The sequence below is a fragment of the Neopsephotus bourkii genome, unplaced genomic scaffold (genome assembly GCF_033783945.1).
Source record: "Neopsephotus bourkii isolate Nb327-2 ecotype Australia unplaced genomic scaffold, CSIRO-AGI_Nbou_v1 NB_1768, whole genome shotgun sequence".
NCBI classification, from domain to species: domain Eukaryota; kingdom Metazoa; phylum Chordata; class Aves; order Psittaciformes; family Psittacidae; genus Neopsephotus; species Neopsephotus bourkii.
The window spans coordinates 107,727-125,499 of NW_026902242.1; the positions used below are offsets into that span (position 1 = coordinate 107,727).

General features: G+C 47.9%; 1 protein-coding gene across 1 annotated transcript in view; it reads left to right on the top strand.

Annotated features, from left to right (window-relative positions):
• Positions 1-5,529: 5,529 nt before the first annotated feature.
• Positions 5,530-17,773, top strand: part of NDUFA10 (NADH:ubiquinone oxidoreductase subunit A10) — a 34,418-nt gene continuing 22,174 nt past the window's right edge. The window contains exons 1-7 of the mRNA XM_061378977.1: positions 5,530-5,663; positions 6,588-6,756; positions 7,261-7,476; positions 8,739-8,825; positions 10,068-10,189; positions 12,489-12,568; positions 15,960-16,014. Coding sequence (XP_061234961.1) covers positions 5,583-5,663; positions 6,588-6,756; positions 7,261-7,476; positions 8,739-8,825; positions 10,068-10,189; positions 12,489-12,568; positions 15,960-16,014 — 810 coding nt within the window. The 5' untranslated portion in view covers positions 5,530-5,582. The remainder of the gene's footprint in view (positions 5,664-6,587; positions 6,757-7,260; positions 7,477-8,738; positions 8,826-10,067; positions 10,190-12,488; positions 12,569-15,959; positions 16,015-17,773) is intronic.

Sequence of the window (17,773 nt, forward strand, 5' to 3'; positions counted from 1 at the left end):
TGGTTGAGCCTTAAGCTCCCTTCCCACCCAAACCAGGCTGGGATTCTGTGAATTCACACTGTTTCCAGTGATACAAGGCAGGGGAGAGAGAATAGTAAGGAAAGACTCGTGGCTTAGATAAGAACAAGGAGAAATCACTCACCAGTTACCATCATGGGCAAAACAGACTTAAGTCGGGGAAATGAGTTTATGAGTTTATTACTAATCAAATCAGAGCAGGATAATGAGAAATAAACCCAAATCCAAGCACAATTTCTCCCACCCCTCCCTTCTTCCGAGGCTTCACTTTACTCCCAAAGTCTCCATCTCCTCCTCTCCAGCAGTGCAGAAGAACATAGAATGGGGATTATGGTCAGATCATCTCATTACACCTTGTCTCTACTGCTCCTTTCTCCTCAGGGGAGGACTCCTCACACTCCTCCCCTGTTCCAACGTCTCCCATGGGAGACAGTTCTCCTTGGACTTCTCCAACATGAGTTCTTCCCACAGGCTGCAGCTCTTCATAATCTGCTACAGTGTGGAAACCTCCCATAGGGTGCAGTCCTTCAGGAACGGGTGGCTTTGGGCATCCCCCTGCTCTGTTGTGCAGTTCTCCATGGGCTGCAGGTGAATGCTCCCCCATGGACTTCCATGGGCTATGGGGCATGACCTCCCTCACCATGGGCTGCACCACGGGCTGCAGGGGAGCCTCTGTTCTGGCGCTTGGGGCACCTCCTGCCTCCATCTGCACAGACTTTAGTGTCTGCAGGGCTGGTTCTATCCCATATTCTTACTCTGCTGCCATTGCATAGGGTTTTTTCCCCTTCCTAGCTACGTTATCCCAGAGGTGCTGCCACCATCACTGGTGAGCTTGGGCTTGGCCAGATATGGAATTGTCTCAGAGCAAGTTGGGATTGGCTCCATCAGACACAGGGGAAGCTTCCAGCAGCTTCTCACAGAAGCCGACCCTGTAGCCCCCTTGCTACCAAACCCTTGCCATACAAACCCAATACAGCTCCATGCTCAGATGGTCACCATGCCTGGAGAGCCATTCTGCCTCAGTGTTCACTTCCCACTGTTAGCCACCATGCATGGGGCCCACCAAACCCTGAGAGCCACCACACCGATGATCCATCCCTTTATACAGACCACTTCGGAGCAGCTTCCACACACTTCTGCTGCAGGTCAGTGTTCACACACAGGCTCATGGTGCTGCTCTCCATGTATGATGCTCGGTCACTGCGTTGTTCCTCCCCACCAGCCCCAGTGCCTTCCAGCACAGGCAGGCTGGTGTAGGCTGGGAGATGTAGTCCTGCCCAGCAGCCACCACCCCCCTGTGCAACTGGAGGCACCTGATTTACTGCTCTGTTTCTACACTAACATGTTCTGTCATGCAGCCACCAGTGAAAAATGCAAAACTGAGCAGAAAGATGCAATGAAATCCCTTGTTGTCCTGCTCCATGGAATAAACACCCCCTTCCTCCTAACCCTGCCATGACTCCAGGGCTGTACAAGATAAGCCTCCCCATCTCCCAAAACCTAATCTCACTGGGCCCAGCAAAAGTCATCCTGTTTCCTCTCACTTTACATTGCCTTGAGTTAACGCTGTTCAAAGCTTTTGCTCTTCCACCCAAAAGCCACCTTTGAAACTGAAACAGGGGAAGTTCAGGTTGGATATAAGGGGGAATCTCATCCCTGTGAGGGTGCTGAGGCGCTGGCACAGGGTGCCCAGAGAAGCTGTGGCTGCCCCATCCCTGGCAGTGTTCAAGGCCAGGTTGGACACGGGGGCTTGGAGCACCCTGCTCTAGTGGAAGGTGTCCCTGCCTGTGGTAGGGGATTGGAACTGCATGAGCTTTAAGGTCCCTTCCAACCCAAACCAGTCTGGGATTTCATTATTCCCACCTGCATCACTTTTACAGTTGCCTACAGTGAACAGGACCTGCTGCTTTATTGCTCTATCCTGTAAGACCCCTTTAACACCATCCCCAAGATGAATAACCACCACCAAACACAGCCTTCTCCCCATTGACACCCTATTAATGACATTGGTGTCAAACACCAGAGTCTGACCTGCTAGTGCTATGGGAAAAACATTCATTCCCATGCAGGTCCATGGAGCCATGGTCCTCAAGAGGCACTCTGGTCACCCCTTCAGCATCCTGGCAGCCCTACAGCCTCCACTGCTGTGTTGTCCCTACCATCTCACTGGGCAGACTTGTCTAATGTGCCACCTATGACGTTCAGAGCTATTAAGGATAGGAAGCCAAACCCAGTCACAACATACATGGGCTGTTTGGGGTTGCTTTCAAACTGTTTGCAAATCCCAAGGATGAATTGTTGAAATGAAACTTGATTGCTTCTTGCCAAGGGGCAAAGCAGCAGCAGCTAATGGCATCAGAACCTGCCCAGGTCAGCAGAGCTGATGGCAGGTTGATGGGAAGCGTGTTAATATGTTTGGTTATGACCTTCACACACCCCATAGAAAGACCCCGTCATTTAGACATGTCCTTCAATAAGGCAGGCAAGGATCCAGCTCAGCCCTGGAATCACACTCCATTGTCTCCATCACATGGAGAAGGGAAGCTGCAGGAGCAGGGCTGCCCAGTGTGTTGGTGGCAGAGCCCATGGACACCCCCAGGTTTGGGAAGGGCGCACATAGCTCAGCCTGTCTTTGCGCCCAATGCTCTCCCCATGAATTTATCCTCCCTAGCTTCTACAAATGCCTTTCCAAAGCAGCTGTGCATCGCTCTTCTACATCTACTGCCTGCTTTCCTTTGGGAAAACCACCTAATTTACCTCTTTCCACCCATTTGGGGTGGACTTTGTGTCAGAGATAGAGCAGTTTTGAGCACACAGACATCTCCTGTAAGTCACAGTCAGGCCTGGGGGACTGCATGTGTTTCAAGCCTGAAAACCAGGAACCCTTCAGGGGTGTCTCTGGCATTACTGGGTGCAGCAGTGAAGGGACTGTGAATGTTCTACCTGAGCTGAAGGCCCTAAAATCAGGTGCCTGGAGCTGTCTTGAACAGGCAAAGCCATACAACTATAGCTGTATTCTACCTGTTGGAGATGGAGAAGTGAATCACTTACCAGGCAGAAGCAGAAATATGGTTATTGATGTAAAACAGTGTTTTAACACAGTTTGATAGTGAATGTGACAGTGGTTTAACAAGGCTCAATGGAGAGATTTAGGTTAGACCTTGGGAAGAAGATCCCAAGCCAGAGGGCTGGGAACCAGAAGCTCTTGTCTCCTTGGGCATTGGAATACTCAAGGAAAGGATCAGTTTGAATGTGCATGAATTAGCACCCGAGTTTGGCATTTGATGCTTTGGGATTCAATTCCAACACTGAATCATGGAATGGCTTGGTTTGAAGGAACCTTAAAGCTCATCCATTTCCAACCCTTTCTATGTGCAGGGGCACCATCGACTAGAGCAGATTGTTCCAGTGGAACTGGATAAGCTTAAAGCTCCCTTCCAACCCAAACCATTCCATGATCCTATGATCCTGGACACGGGGATTTTACGGTTTGCCGGGCACAGCATTCAGGAGAGGCTGGGATACGAGAGCATCCTCCTCTCTCTGCCTGATGCCTGCCTGCAGAGCCAGTGTAGGCAGGGCTGATGCCGAGGGGGCGTGGCCTATGTGAGGGGGCGTGGCCTGCGGTGAGGGGGTGCTGCCATGGATGATTAAGGACAGCAGAAAGAGCTTTTTCAAATACATGGCAGATAAAACTAACACCAGAGGCAATGTAGGCCCGCTGATGAACGGGACGGGTGCCCTGGTGACAGAAGATACAGAGATGGCAGAGTTACTGAATGCCTTCTTTGTCTCTGTCTACTCTGCCGGAGGCAGTCCTGAAGAGCCCTGTACCGCTGAGACCTCTGATGAAGAGAGGTCAACGGAGCGGTCTGCCTTAGTCGATGAGGAATGGGTTAAAGACCAGTTGAGCAATCTGGACATCCATAAATCCATGGGTCCGGATGGGATGCACCCGCGGGTGCTGAGGGAACTGGCGGAGGTCATTGCTAGACCACTCTCCATCATCTTTACCAAGTCTTGGGAAACGGGAGAGGTGCCTGAGGACTGGAGGAAAGCAAATGTCACTCCTGTCTTCAAAAAGGGCAAGAAGGAGGACCCGGGTAACTATAGACCGGTCAGCCTCACCTCCATTCCTGGGAAAGTGATGGAACACCTTATCCTTGGTGCCATCTTAAGGCATATCAAGGATAAGAGGGTTATGAGGGGCAGTCAACATGGCTTCACCAAGGGGAAGTCGTGCTTGACCAATCTCATAGCCTTTTATGAGGAAATAACACGGCGGATGGATGACAGCAGAGCAGTGGATGTGGTCTACCTTGACTTCAGCAAAGCGTTTGACACGGTCTCCCACAGCATCCTCGCAGCTAAATTGAGGAAGTGTGGTCTGGATGATCGGGTAGTGAGGTGGACTGTGAACTGGCTGAAGGAGAGAAGCCAGAGAGTTGTAGTCTATGGGGCGGAGTCTAGTTGGAGGCCTGTATCTAGTGGAGTGCCTCAAGGGTCGGTACTGGGACCAGTATTATTTAATATATTCATCAATGATTTAGATGAGGGAATTGAGTGTACTATCAGCAGGTTTGCTGATGACACTAAGCTGGGAGGGGTGGCCGACACGCCAGAAGGCTGTGCTGCCATCCAGAGGGACCTGGACAGGCTGGAGAGTTGGGCGGGGAATAACTTGATGAAATATAACAAGGGAAAGTGTAGAGTCCTGCATCTGGGCAGGAACAACCCCAGGTTCCAGTATAGGTTGGGGAACGACCTGTTAGAGAGCAGTGTAGGGGAGAGGGACCTGGGGGTCCTAGTGGACGACAGGGTGACCATGAGCCGACACTGTGCCCTTGTGGCCAAGAAGGCCAATGGCATCCTGGGGTGTATTAGAAGGGGGGTGGTTAGTAGGTCGAGAGAGGTCCTCCTTCCCCTCTACTCTGCCCTGGTGAGACCTCATCTGGAATATTGTGTCCAGTTCTGGGCCCCTCAGTTTAAGAAGGACAGGGACCTGCTGGAGAGAGTCCAGCGCAGGGCAACTAAGATGATTAAGGGAGTGGAGCATCTCCCTTATGAGGAAAGACTGAGGGAGCTGGGTCTCTATAGTTTGGAGGAGATTAAGGGGTGACCTTATTAGTGTATATAAATATATAAAGGGGGAGTGTCATGAGGATGGAGCCAGGCTCTTCTCAGTGGCAAACAATGATAGGACAAGGGGCAATGGGTACAAACTGGAACACAAGAGGTTCCACTTAAACTTGAGAAGAAACTTCTTCTCAGTGAGGGTGACGGAACACTGGAACAGGCTGCCCAGGGAGGTTGTGGAATCTCCTTCTCTGGAGACATTCAAAACCCGCCTGGACACGTTCCTGTGTAACCTTATCTAGGTGTTCCTGCTCCGGCAGGGGGATTGGACTAGATGATCTTCTGAGGTCCCTTCCAATCTCTAACATACTGTGATACACCCCCCCCCCCACCCCCCCCCCCACCCCCCCCTCTTCCTTGACGTCATCTCCCTGCGCCCTCCCTTCCCGTCGCGCCGAGGGCGGCCGCGTCCCCTCAGCACCGCCGCCATGTCCTTGTGGCTAGGAAAGCTGCGCCCTGCTGCGGCTGCCGCCGCCCGGGGCCGCCCGGGGAGCGCTGTACTACCGGCGGTGAGCGGGACCGGGGCGGGTAGGGGTGGTTCATGCGGGCTGTGCGGCTGCCATGGCCGCTGGGGCCTGCGGACGGCCTCACCTTGGGGTGCCCCCCGCGGGGATGGCGGCTGCTGGGGGTCTGTGGTGGTGGTGGTGGCGGCGCTGGTTCGGCCCCCGTACGAGCGGGATTGCAGCTCCGGGGGCCGTGTGTGTGGGGCTGGTTCTGCTGTGGAGGTGCCTGTGAGGAGGGGGCCTTCTCCTCTTTCAGGTTTAAGGTGGAGACATAAGGTAATGCCTCGAGTGGAGTGTCGTGACTTTTAGCTGGTTAATGGGTCTTTGGTGTAAGCAGAATATGCAGTAGAAGCTCTTGTGTGTAAGTGAGGCCTTTACATTGCTTAGAAAAAGGGTTATTTGGTTGTTATGAGGGGTGGCATTGCTGAGCAGGGCACAGTGAGGATCTGCCTTCGGGTTTACAGGCCAGGTGAATATGTGTTTCCACTCATAAGGAGCTGTGTTGTGCAGAACTGAAGCTATAACCCTCCTGAGAGACTGGGAGAGAGTTTGATGTTAACATACACCCATCAACAAGCATCAATACCAGCAAAAGCCTACTGCAGTATCTCCCTTGAGAATGGAGGTCACATCGTGTATCCATGGCCTTCAGTAAGCCTGGGGACTTTCAGTCATTGGGTGGGTTCCAGAGAGGAGTTCTGGCTTCAGGTTTAAAAAGGACTGAAAATGGTTGTTCTCATCTGTTCTTAAAGAGCCTTTCAGCCTAAATACAGCATCAGCTGCTAAGCTGAAATGGCAGCACTAACTTCCTGTATGAAAACCCCTTGTCTTAGGTATGTGAGTGTTTATCCTCCTGCAGAAGGCCTGCAAAAGCCCCAATTTTCAGGTGAGAAGAGTGAAACATTCTGTGTTGTTTGTGTTTTCTTTCAGGCAAGAATCCATCTCAGCCCCGTGCATAACCTGGAGTATGGGTGGCTGGCTTATATGTTGGGAGACAGAGCTACAAAGAGGTTCACTGAATACAGCAAGGTCTTTACGGTGGAGGGGAACTTATCTTCTGGGAAGGGCAAGCTTGCACAACAAATAGCAGAAAAACTAGGTACTGCTGTGGCCTATTTCTCTAACAACTAATAGGATTTAATAGTAGGATTTTTGTGTAAAACAAGTTCACTGAACCAGCAGTTCCTGACTAGTAAATTCTTAGTAATACCACAGTTCATGTGGAGGGCTTGTAGTTGAGGGGAGAAGAGAATGTTGGTGAGGCTTGAGATGACAACAGGTTGTTTGTTGGATCTGTGGGATACTTGTCTCACTGAGCTCCTTGAGAGGTAGGATTTTATGCATGGATCTATGCAGAGCATCAAAGTGATCAGAGGATGGGTGGCAAAAAGTTTTCGTTTAGAGCATAGCTCAGCTCTCACGAGTGAGGTGAAAGGTGGCAATAGCTCAAATAATGGTTTGTCTGCCCTCCGTGATGTGATTGACCAGAGGATTTTGGGTGGTTCTCAAGAGCTGTTCTGAGTCCCAGCTGTACATTTAAATCAAGTGAATAGATGTTTGCAGTAAATGAGTTCTTCTAATGTGGTGGCTTCTATTTTGTCAGGCATGAAATATTTCCCAGAAGCTGACATTCATTACCTGAACAGGATCACAGGAGATGGAACACTGTTGCCTGAGAAGTTTAATGGTTTCTGTAACCTGGAGAGGTTTTACAACGACCCCAAATGCTCTGATGGACACTCGTATCGGCTGCAGGCCTGGCTGTTTGGCAATCGTGTTTTGCAGTATGCTGATGCCTTGGAGCATCTGCTGAGCACAGGTTAGACTTCACAGTAGATAAATTCCAGTTCTAAACTAACTTCTGAGTACAAGGTGTGAGTAAGCTGCTTTGAAGGGCTTTGCTAGTAGCTTCCAGTGTCTGAAGGGAGCTACAAGGGTGCAGAGAGAGACTTCATCAGGAATTGTAGCAATAGGACACAGGGTGATGGGTTCAAACTGAAACGGGAAGTTCGGGTTAGATATAAAGCAGTTCTTCCCTGTGAGGGTGCTGAGGCGCTGGCACAGGGTGCCCAGAGAAGCTGTGGCTGCCCCATCCCTGGCAGTGTTCAAGGCCAGGTTGGACACAGGGGCTTGGAGCAACCTGCTCTAGTGGAAGGTGTCCCTGCCCGTGGCAGGGGTTGGACGTGGATGAGCCCTGGGTTGGGTCACTTCCAACCTGAACCATTCCATTATTCTGTGATTTGTGTTTTAGAATGAAAGGTTCTCATATTCTTAAGCTTTTTATATCCCCCCCCCCCTTAGTACAAACTAACAGCCCATTTAGAAAATCATCTTGCACATTCTCTATTAGAAGGTATCTTATGTCCTTTCTAGTAAAGGAAATGCCAATTACCGATTTAATTAGTTCTTTGGCAATCATAGACTGGATTGGGTTGGAAAGGACCTTAAAATCATGCAGTTCCAACCCCCTGCAATGGGGAGTTCTCTTCTCCAGGCTGAACAGCCCCACTTTTCTCAGACTGTCTTCATATGAGAGATGCTCCAGCCCCTGATCATCCTCATGGCCTCCTCTGGAAAATAAAGCTCAGTCCCTGTCTTTATTTTCGAAAAGACATTTTAAATGTGCCAGGGTAGCTGTGGGTTCTACAGCCCTTCTAAACCTCTCCCTAGGCTTGGTTCCTGATGGTGTCTTTGGTTCAGTCTTTTGGTTTCCATTAAGTACTGTATTGTCATTGTATTGTTGTAATTTAGTGTCTTCTTGTGCAAAAAGAGTTCCTGTGCCTGCTGCTTGTTAGGAAGCCTTTTCCGAAAAGGGTTGAAAGCTGTGAGTGCCAGAAAGTTTCAGGCACATACATAAATGTACTCCTTAAATAGAGTAGTAGTTCTGATGGGCACAGAAGGAGAATGCATGAGTGAGACAGGCATGTTCCACACACATACTCAGTATGTTTCTGTGAGCCAAAACCTTGTTCTTCTGTTTTGTTTAACAAAGGTGTTCAGAAAATAGACTGTAAGAGCAGTACTGTCTCTAATTTTCCATCTCTTTGAGCTGTGCTGACTGGAGACTCCCTTCCATTGCAGGACAAGGTGTGGTGTTGGAGCGGTCTCCCTACAGTGACTTTGTGTTCCTGGATGCAATGTTCAAACAAGGCTATATCCACAAGCGATGTAAGTTCCTTACGCTCATCTCTGAAGTGTGGTAAGTCAGTTCTCCAAAAAGAAACAAGAGTGCCTGCTGGGAAGATGGATTCCTTTTAAACACTTGGAGTTGTTCATAAGGTGCTTAGCATCTTGCTGTTTAAGGTGTCAAGGACTAATCTCAAGCCATGAGACTTTATTCAACACTTTGGTTCTGCTTATCGTAGAATCACAGGATTGTTTGGGCTGGAAGGGACCATAAAACTCATCCAGCTCCAGCCCCCTGCCACGGGCAGGGACACCTTCCACTAGAGCAGGTTGCTCCAAGCCCCTGTGTCCAGCCTGGCCTTGAACACTGCCAGGGATGGGGCAGCCACAGCTTCTCTGGGCACCCTGTGCCAGTGCCTCAGCACCCTCACAGGGAAGAGCTTCTGCCTAAGAGCTCATCTCAGTCTCCCCTGTTCTGGCAGGTTAAAGCCATTCCCCTTGTCCTGTCCCTGCAGGCCCTTGTCCAAAGCCCCTCTCCAGGTTTCCTGGAGCCCTTTTAGGCACTGGAGCTATTCTAGGGTATGTCTGGAGGGGACTCACTCCAACAGCTCCACATGCTTCCTATGTTCATTAGGGGCTGTAGTGACAGGACAAGGGGTAAGAGGTTCAAACTTAAACAGGGGAAGTTTAGACTGGATATAAGGAAGAAATTTTTTCCTGTTAGGGTGGTGAGGCACTGGGATGGGTTGCCCAGGGAAGCTGTGAATGCTCCATCCCTGACAGCGTTCAAGGCCTGGTTAGACAAAGCCTTGGATGGCATGGTTTAGTGTGAGGTGTCCCTGCCCACGGTAAGGGGGTTGGAACTTGATTATCTTAAGGTCCTTTCCAACCCTAACTGTTCTATGATTCTGTGTTGGGGGCCCCAGAGCTGGATGCAGGACTGTGGGAAAGAGGAGTTGTCTCTATATGGTAGAACTTCCCAGTTGTGCAGACCCAACCTATTCCTCTTTAGATCCGTTTTTCTGTATGGGAAGGTGAGGTTCTCTACTTCTGTCCTCCAAAATGGAGTCTGGTGGTTGTGGTTTTGGAGAGGAGGTCTGCTGTTGCTCAATAGCTTTGTGGTCTACACAAGCAATGAAAACCACTCCAAAAATGATTGTAGATTCATAACCCAGTAGGTTATAGTTTTAATGCTGTTCCTGTTGCACTTGTCCTCATTTGCAGTAAATCTTCAGCTGGGTTGCCTTCAGCTGTGCCATGTGTTTGGTTTTGTATTTTATATAGGTCTTGATCACTACAAGGAGATCAAAGAGATCAGCATTTGTGAATTCCTGCCACCTCACTTGGTCATTTATATAGATGTACCTGTTCCAGAGGTGCAGAAGAGGATTCAAGAGAAAGGCGAGGTAATTTTACCTCTTGCTGCTACTACTGCCTGTTACTGTCTGTTTGTAGTTGTGCCCTTGTGCTTAAGTCCTGTGGGGTTTTATAGAATCAGAGAATGGTTTGGGTTGGAAGGGACCTTAAAGCTCATCCAGCTCCAACTGCTGCCACAGACAGGGACACCTTCCACTAGAGCAGGTTGCTCCAAGTCCCTGTGTCCAACCTGGCCTTGAACACTGCCAGGGATGGGGCAGCCACAGCTTCTCTGGGCACCCTGTGCCAGCGCCTCAGCACCCTCACAGGGAAGAGCTTCTGCCTAAGAGCTCATCTCAGTCTCCCCTGTTCTGGCAGGTTAAAGCCATTCCCCTCGTCCTGTCCCTACAGGCCTTTGTCCAAAGCCCCTCTCCAGGTTTCTTGTAGCCCCTTTAGGCACTAGGAGCTGCTTTAAGGTCTTACTGTAGCTTTCTCTTGTCCAGGCTGAACCAGCCCAGCTCTCAGCCTGGCTCCAAAGAGAGCAGAGGCTCCAACCCTCAGAGCATCTTCTGTTACTGAAGTTGCTAAAATTGAAAAGCTGTGGTTTTCCCAGCAGGAGTAATATCTTGTTCATTAAAGCACAGACACATTCAGTCATCGTCTAAACTGCTGGAGGGCAGAAGGGCAGAATCACTCAAGCAGCAAACTAAGCAACTCCAGCCATGCAGATAATGTACAGCAAGGTCAGCCTTACATTTATCGCTTTGAATTCACTTCAGCAATCACCAGCTTCCCTCTTAAATGAGCAGGAAACTGCAAACCAAACTGCTACAAGCTCACCCTAACAAGGATCATTTTATTATACCAGCCAAAAAGCATCCTAGATTTTGTGTCTCATGGAATACCTGTAGAACATTAGTTTTAAGTTTAAAATGGGTTGTTTTGCTGTGTTAGCACAAAAGCACCAAGCAGTAATTTTCTTCATCTCAGAAAGTGAGCTGGAGTTGCTGATCACAAGTGACCCACACATTAATATCAGCACAGGTCTGAAAGCCCTGTGTTGGAAAGCTCTTTGTTTGAAGACTCTTCCCTGTGAGGGTGCTGAGGTGCTGGCAGAGGGTGACCAGAGAAGCTGTGGCTGCCCCATCCCTGGCAGTGTTGGAGGCCAGGTTGGACACAGGGGCTTGGAGCAACCTGCTCTAGTGGAAGGTGTCCCTGCCCGTGGCAGGTGGTTGGGACTCAATGAGCTTTAAGGTTCCGAGATTCCAACCCTAAGCAGTCTGGGATTCGATGGACCTGGGGGTTCTTTGCTCTTGTGAACAAAAATTTTGATGGCAATTTTGGGACCTTTAGGCAGAAATTGCTGGTGTAACTTTTTGGGTCAGTGGTATTGCTGAAGACTGTAGTGCTTGTTTGAGGCTGGTATTTTGGGGAGTTCTGCCTTCTCAGTGGATGGAGTGTTGGGTATTCAGTATGCAGTTGGTGAAGAGCAGTGGGAAAAGAAAAGCCAACTAACAGACACAGATCATTCCAACATGATGGGCATCTTGGATGAGCATTTCAAGCAGGAAATGTACTTAAATTTTAGGGTTGAACTGAAGGAATACATGGTAGATCAGAGAAATTCTTGGTATTTTGCAAATGTGGCATTAACCTACACTGTGTGGAAGAGAAACTGTTTGACAGTGGGTATAATATCCATGTAATTAAAAGAAAAGCTTTTGGGGGGGGGTGGTTGCCCACTTGTCTGGCTCCTTTAGGCACTGGAAACTGCTCCAAGGGCACATTTGCCCTCTTATTGGAAAGGCAAACAGAGTCTCCAGTTTTCTGGATGTGACTTCCTTGAGCATACAGGTAGGTAGGGTTGCTCAGGCCTTAGAAAGCTGAGATTTTTGACGCTGGTGATGTATGGTTCTCTTACCTTATGTGAACTCAAGGAAAATGAGATGTTTCCTGCTACAGTCTGAAATTGGAAGACACCTTTTCATTTTGACATTCTTCTCTTGAACCTTTTCCCTTTCTAGATTCACAAGCATATGAGAAGGATCATACTCCTGTGGCTGGCCATTCAAACCACGGCTGTAGCAGTGGAGGACAAAGCAGTGATTAAAACAAACTGCCTTGTTTTTTAGGGCACTTTCAATATTTAATGCCACGTAAGAGATTCTGAACACTCCAAATGTCTTCGTTCTTCTAAAGTCCATTAATGTGTATGTGGTTCACTTGGATGTTTGACTGCTAATACAGGGCAAGTTGACATAGCAGCACTTTCTGCTTAGGCTGGTGTCTGTACTGGTGGGAGAAGAAAGAAAACTCATTTTACAACCTTGTTTTCTGCTTCCTTTTTAGCCATATGAGAAAAAGGTGTCTCCTTCCTATCTCCAGCACATTGAGGATGCTTACAAGAAAACCTTCTTACCAGAGATCAGGTGAGCAAACCCAAATGTTTTGTCTCTTATGTCTTTTGAGTAAAATGTGTGCAGATCCTCAAATCTCTGCCAATAGAAGTAAGTAAACTCATGTCATGTGAGAAATCGTCCTTGTGCCATGTACAATGTTATTTCTTAGTGATGTGTTATTGCATTCGTGGCATCATAACTGTGTTCTTGTGTGTAGTTACCTCTGGCACTGAAAAGCCTGATGCCACTGTTACAAGGCTGGAAGCTTAAAAATGAAGTCATTTTAGGTGTGAGCCTTCTAAAACAGTGCTTTGACTCCTAATGGGTTCAGAGTGGGGAAAGTGTTGTGCAATAGTAAATTCGATTTCATTGATCTGTATGGTGCAAAGCTTAAGGAGCCCTTATCTGCAGTAAGGTTTCATCCTGCTGACTTTGCTGTCACAGAGTCAGATACAAAGAAGCATCAACTTGTACATAGTTAAAAGAGCACTTTAGGAGCAAAGCTGGTCTGTTTGCCGTGCAAAACCAAGTTCTGTCTCTCTGACAGTACTCAGCTTGTGTTTGGCATCAACACCTTTCATTCTGTTAGCTTGCAGGACTGGTTGGAATGCTCTCTTGGCATGATGTCCAAAATGCCATAGCTGTAGCTGTGTGTTTGCATGACCTTAGGAGAGTGTGATGCAATCCAAGGTCTTTTGGGAGCATTTGGATGCTTTCTCTCCTAAAAACTCCTTTCAGTTGGCATAGGTTTGGCTGGTTTCTTGGTAGTGGTATGGAGGAGTAGGAAGATTATCAGGGAAGGGACTGTTCCCTCTTCTAGCTTTGGTTCTCCACCTCCTGAGGCATACCTCTGATAGCCTTCCACATTGAAAAGGGTTTGATGGACTTTTTAGTGCTGGTAATCAAAGACTGGGCCGATACCTGTTCTGAGAGACTGAAGATGCTTTACCCTGGGCTCCCCTGGCTTTCTCTTGCTTCCCTGTTAGAATGTGTGCTCTGTGAACTTGAGATGAGACTATTACAGCTTGCTAGCTCTCCCAGTTATTATGAAAGAGCTTATCCAAAATCAAATTATCCCAAAATTCCTAAACAAATAGCTTTCTAGAAGGGAAACTCTTACAGGTCACAGAGCCAGGCCTGGCCTACTCTACATGAAAATGTCTAATCACTCAAGGTTCGTGTGTGCATGAAGCTGACTAAGTTACACTTAGGTGTAAGTAGATCTTTGGATATGTTGTGGCCTGCTTGTTTCCCCCTTGCTTTCTTGCTCTGTCTCCCAGTTTAACTGCACTATCAGCAGTAGACTGAATAGCTTTGTACAGAGCTTGTCATTCACACAGGGTGGTGTGATGTATGGTCACCTGCATCCCAGTGTGCTAGTGGCCAGCACATGGCTCTCAGAAGGGAATGACTGGCTAAGGATGGAGAAGGAAGGGTGGGAAGCCTTGAGTCTGTCATCCCCCCTAGGGCAGAATTGGTTTGAATGTATTGGTGAGTAGAAAAATGCTGCTTGTTCTTTGAATCAAACCAAATGGTGTTGCATGAGGCTAAAGCTAGAGCTGGTCCTGCTGTGATTTCAACTCTTACCCCTTTGTCTCTACATGGTCAGTACACTTGGAAAGCAAACACCCTCTGGTTAGCACCCTCCTCAGCACATGGGCTTGCAGGAGCTTGTCAGATCAATCTTTGTGCTTGGATCTGAAGGATGTCTCTGCCCTCTTGATGTAGGGGAGTTGTGATGGTGTGAAGCTTCAACCTTGTGCATCTCTGGACCTCACTGCTGGCTTGTTTATTGGATAAATTTATCCAAGCTTCAACTGTCTTTAACTGTTTGTTTGCTGAAGTGATCTAAAGGCTGGTAGTCTTTGGGCAGACTAAGAAGTATTTGATTCTGTAACTCTTGAGGATGACCAGAATTTGATTAAAATAGGCTTTCCTGGACCTTAAGATTCCTAATGTTCTCTTTCATATCCATTACTGCCTCCACCGAGCAGCTCTTTGCTCTTAGTGAAAGCTCTAAGAAGCTGCAGAGTCAAAACAAGAGCTCAAATCAAGTAATTATAAATGAACTTTCTTATCAGAGCAGTTTTGACTGACCAATGTCCATGCAGACCAGGAACTAGTTTGGCCTGCTGCAGTTATGAGTTGTTTGATACTGTGACTGCTTAGAGCAACCAAGGTTGCCAGCTGTAATCCGATTGAACTTGGGAGTGCTTGGGCTAAGCAGAAGCCTCCATGCTCTTCAGCTTTTCAGTGTGGTGCCTGATCCACTGCACATTTGGCAGCTATTTTATTTTCTCTTCAGTTTTTGTTAGCTAAAGGGAAGGTTTTCCATGGCAATTGGTGCAGGTTTGGGATCAACTCTTGGAGCAGGTTTTGGAGCAGCTCTGCTCTGGAGCCAGGCTGGAAGAGCTGGGCTGGTTCAGCCTGGAGAAGACAAAGGCCCCTGAAGGGGAGACCTTAGAGCAATTCCAGTGCCTAAACGGCTACAAGAAAGCTGGTCAGGGGCTTTAGACAAGGGCCTGTAGGGACAGGACAAGGGGAATGGCTTTAACCTGCCAGAGGGGAGATTGAGATGAGCTCTTAGACAGAAGCTCTTCTCTGTGAGGGTGCTGAGGTGCCGACACAGGGTGCCCAGAGAAGCTGTGGCTGCCCCATCCCTGACAGTGTTGAAGGCCAGGTTGGACACAGGACTTGGAGCAGCCTGCTCTAGTGGGAGGTGTCCCTGCCTGTGGCAGGGGTTGGAGCTGGGTGAGCTTTCATGTTACTGAGAGTGCCTGTGAGTGTGTAGTAGTGAAATATGTTCATGTAGGAACTCCTGTTATGGCCCTGCTCTGCAAGTGACTATTCCATGCTCTATGAATAAGAAAATAATCATGTAACCAGGAAGCTCTTACCTGTTTTAAGTGTTCCTATACTTACAGATCCTGCTGCCTGCGGTGATAGTGGTTGAGTTAGCTCAGTCATGGTAAATAATGATGAATGAAGCTATTCTTCTCTAAAAATTACCCCCAAATTTTAATGTGCTTTTAAAAAGGAAGGTCTATGGAAGCTTGGAGTTAGACTTGCTGAAAGTTTCACTTGGCTTCAGACAGATTGGGAATTGTAATTGAGGCCAACCAAGTATCCCCAGTAGTGAAATGGAAACAAAGGAATAGGTGGGATTTTGATTAATTGTCAAGTTTGAACTGAAACTCTGTAGGTACCATAAGCCATTTGTCCTTTAAAAGCAGTTTTCCACCTGGAAAGAAGCAACTTATAGGTCTGATAGGAGTTCAGCGACAAGGCCTCCGTAAGCACTCTGAAATAATGATTCTCATTCTGTGTTTGGGCCTTTTCGTTTCTGCTTCATTTTGGAGCAGGGGGAGAGGATGGGTAGAACAATAAGATTAGGGCAATTCACTCTTTCTCTTCTTTGCAGTGAGACCAGTGAAATTCTGCAGTACACAGCAAGTGAGGCAGAGGATGTGGAGAAGGTAAGAGTTTGCTGTGTATACTGATTAGTTGTTAAACTTTGAAGACTGAAATGCAAAGAGGACACAATGGAAAGAGGTAAGTCATCCCCAGCATTCAGCTGAGACTTTGTCATCCAGTCTAAGGTCGGTCTGTCTTGGCTTCTGTCCTTGTGAAGCTTCCTATGATCCAGGTTGGTGCAGAGGTTCCTGCGTGATAAGGTAGCTGTTGTTATCTAAAAGCTAGTAATGATTTGGTTATAGCAAAGAGCTGGATATCCAAAGCTGTTACTAGCTCTGTAACCTTGGGTCAGTCATTGGTATGACCTAGCACATGGTATCTAAACTGCTATTCTGTCTCCAAATGGTTTTGCCACACACTTTAGCCCCGGATGAAGCCAGATAAATTGCCTTCTCACTGCTAGAAATAAGCCATCTCTTATGTGGCAGGATTTACATGAGATCAATGCTTCCTCCTACATAAGTGTGTTAGTTTTTGGAGTAGGTGTAATACATTTCCCGTATTTCAGCTAACATCCTTGCTTATGGAGAGTTACTGATGGTAACAGAAGGTTTTTGCTTCTCCACTGTAACTTTTCCCTGTAGCTGCAGTCCCATTATTAAGAGCAACAAGCTTTGTGTAATTTGGGACAGGCTTGTAGTGGGCCTTTTCCAGTTGAGGGATGAATGGTCCATAGTGAATCCCTACTTGAATTCTGTAGTAGCAAGGATCTCAGTTTGCACTAAAAATACCTTGCTGATTTTAGTATTTTTATCCTCTGTTTCTTGTTTGAAAACTCTGATAATCCTTCTAGAGTCCACTTCATGCTCTCCTTTCCTCTGTTAGAGGGGAAGAGAAATATGAGACTGATCATATTGCTTTAGGATACCAGTTCAGCCACCAACGCAAGAGAGGTGTGTTTTAGAGTGAGTTCAGAGAAGGGCCACAAATATGCCCTGAGGGCTGAGGCAGCTCTGCTCTGGAGCCAGGCTGGGAGATCTGGGCTGGTTCAGCCTGGAGAAGAGAAGGCTCCTTAAGGGGAGACCTTAGAGCAGCTCCAGTGCCTAAAAGGGCTCCAGGAAACCTGGAGAGGGGCTTTGGACAAGGGCCTGTAGTGACAGGCAGGACAAGGGGAATGGCTTTAACCTGCCAGAACAGGGGAGACTGAGATGAGCTGTTAGACAGAATCTCTTCCCTGTGAGGGTGCTGAGGCGCTGGCACAGGGTGCTCAGAGAAGCTGTGGCTGCCCCATCCCTGGCAGTGTTCACGGCCAGGTTGGACACAAGGGCTTGGAGGAAGCTGCTCTAGTGGAAGGTGTCCCTGCCTGTGGCAGGGGGTTGGAACTGGGTGAGCTTTAAGGTTCCTTCCAAGCCAGGCTGGGATTTTTCCATCAATGAGTAGTTTTGTTGTTGTCTTTTTACTTCATGTGAAGAGTATGTTTCCTGTGCTCTCAGCTCCAGCATCTGACTTACGACTTTGCCTCTTTGTAGGACATCAAAAATGGTTCAGGAACATCTGTACTTGCCTGAAATTTTGCCTTCTTGATGATGTCATATCAACCATAGGTTTTTAATGTCTTTATCAGAAAAAATAGCATTTAAGAGCTACGAGTATCTCAAGGAAATTGCTAGTGCAAGTCATAGCTCTAAGCTGTTATTTCTTACCATAAAACCAATACCAGTAATAAAGTGGACCTTTACAGTCAGACCTACTTTGTAATAGCACTTTGTTATTGCCTTTGAAGTGGTAATAAATGGTGTTTAGTGTTTGCTGTGATTGAAG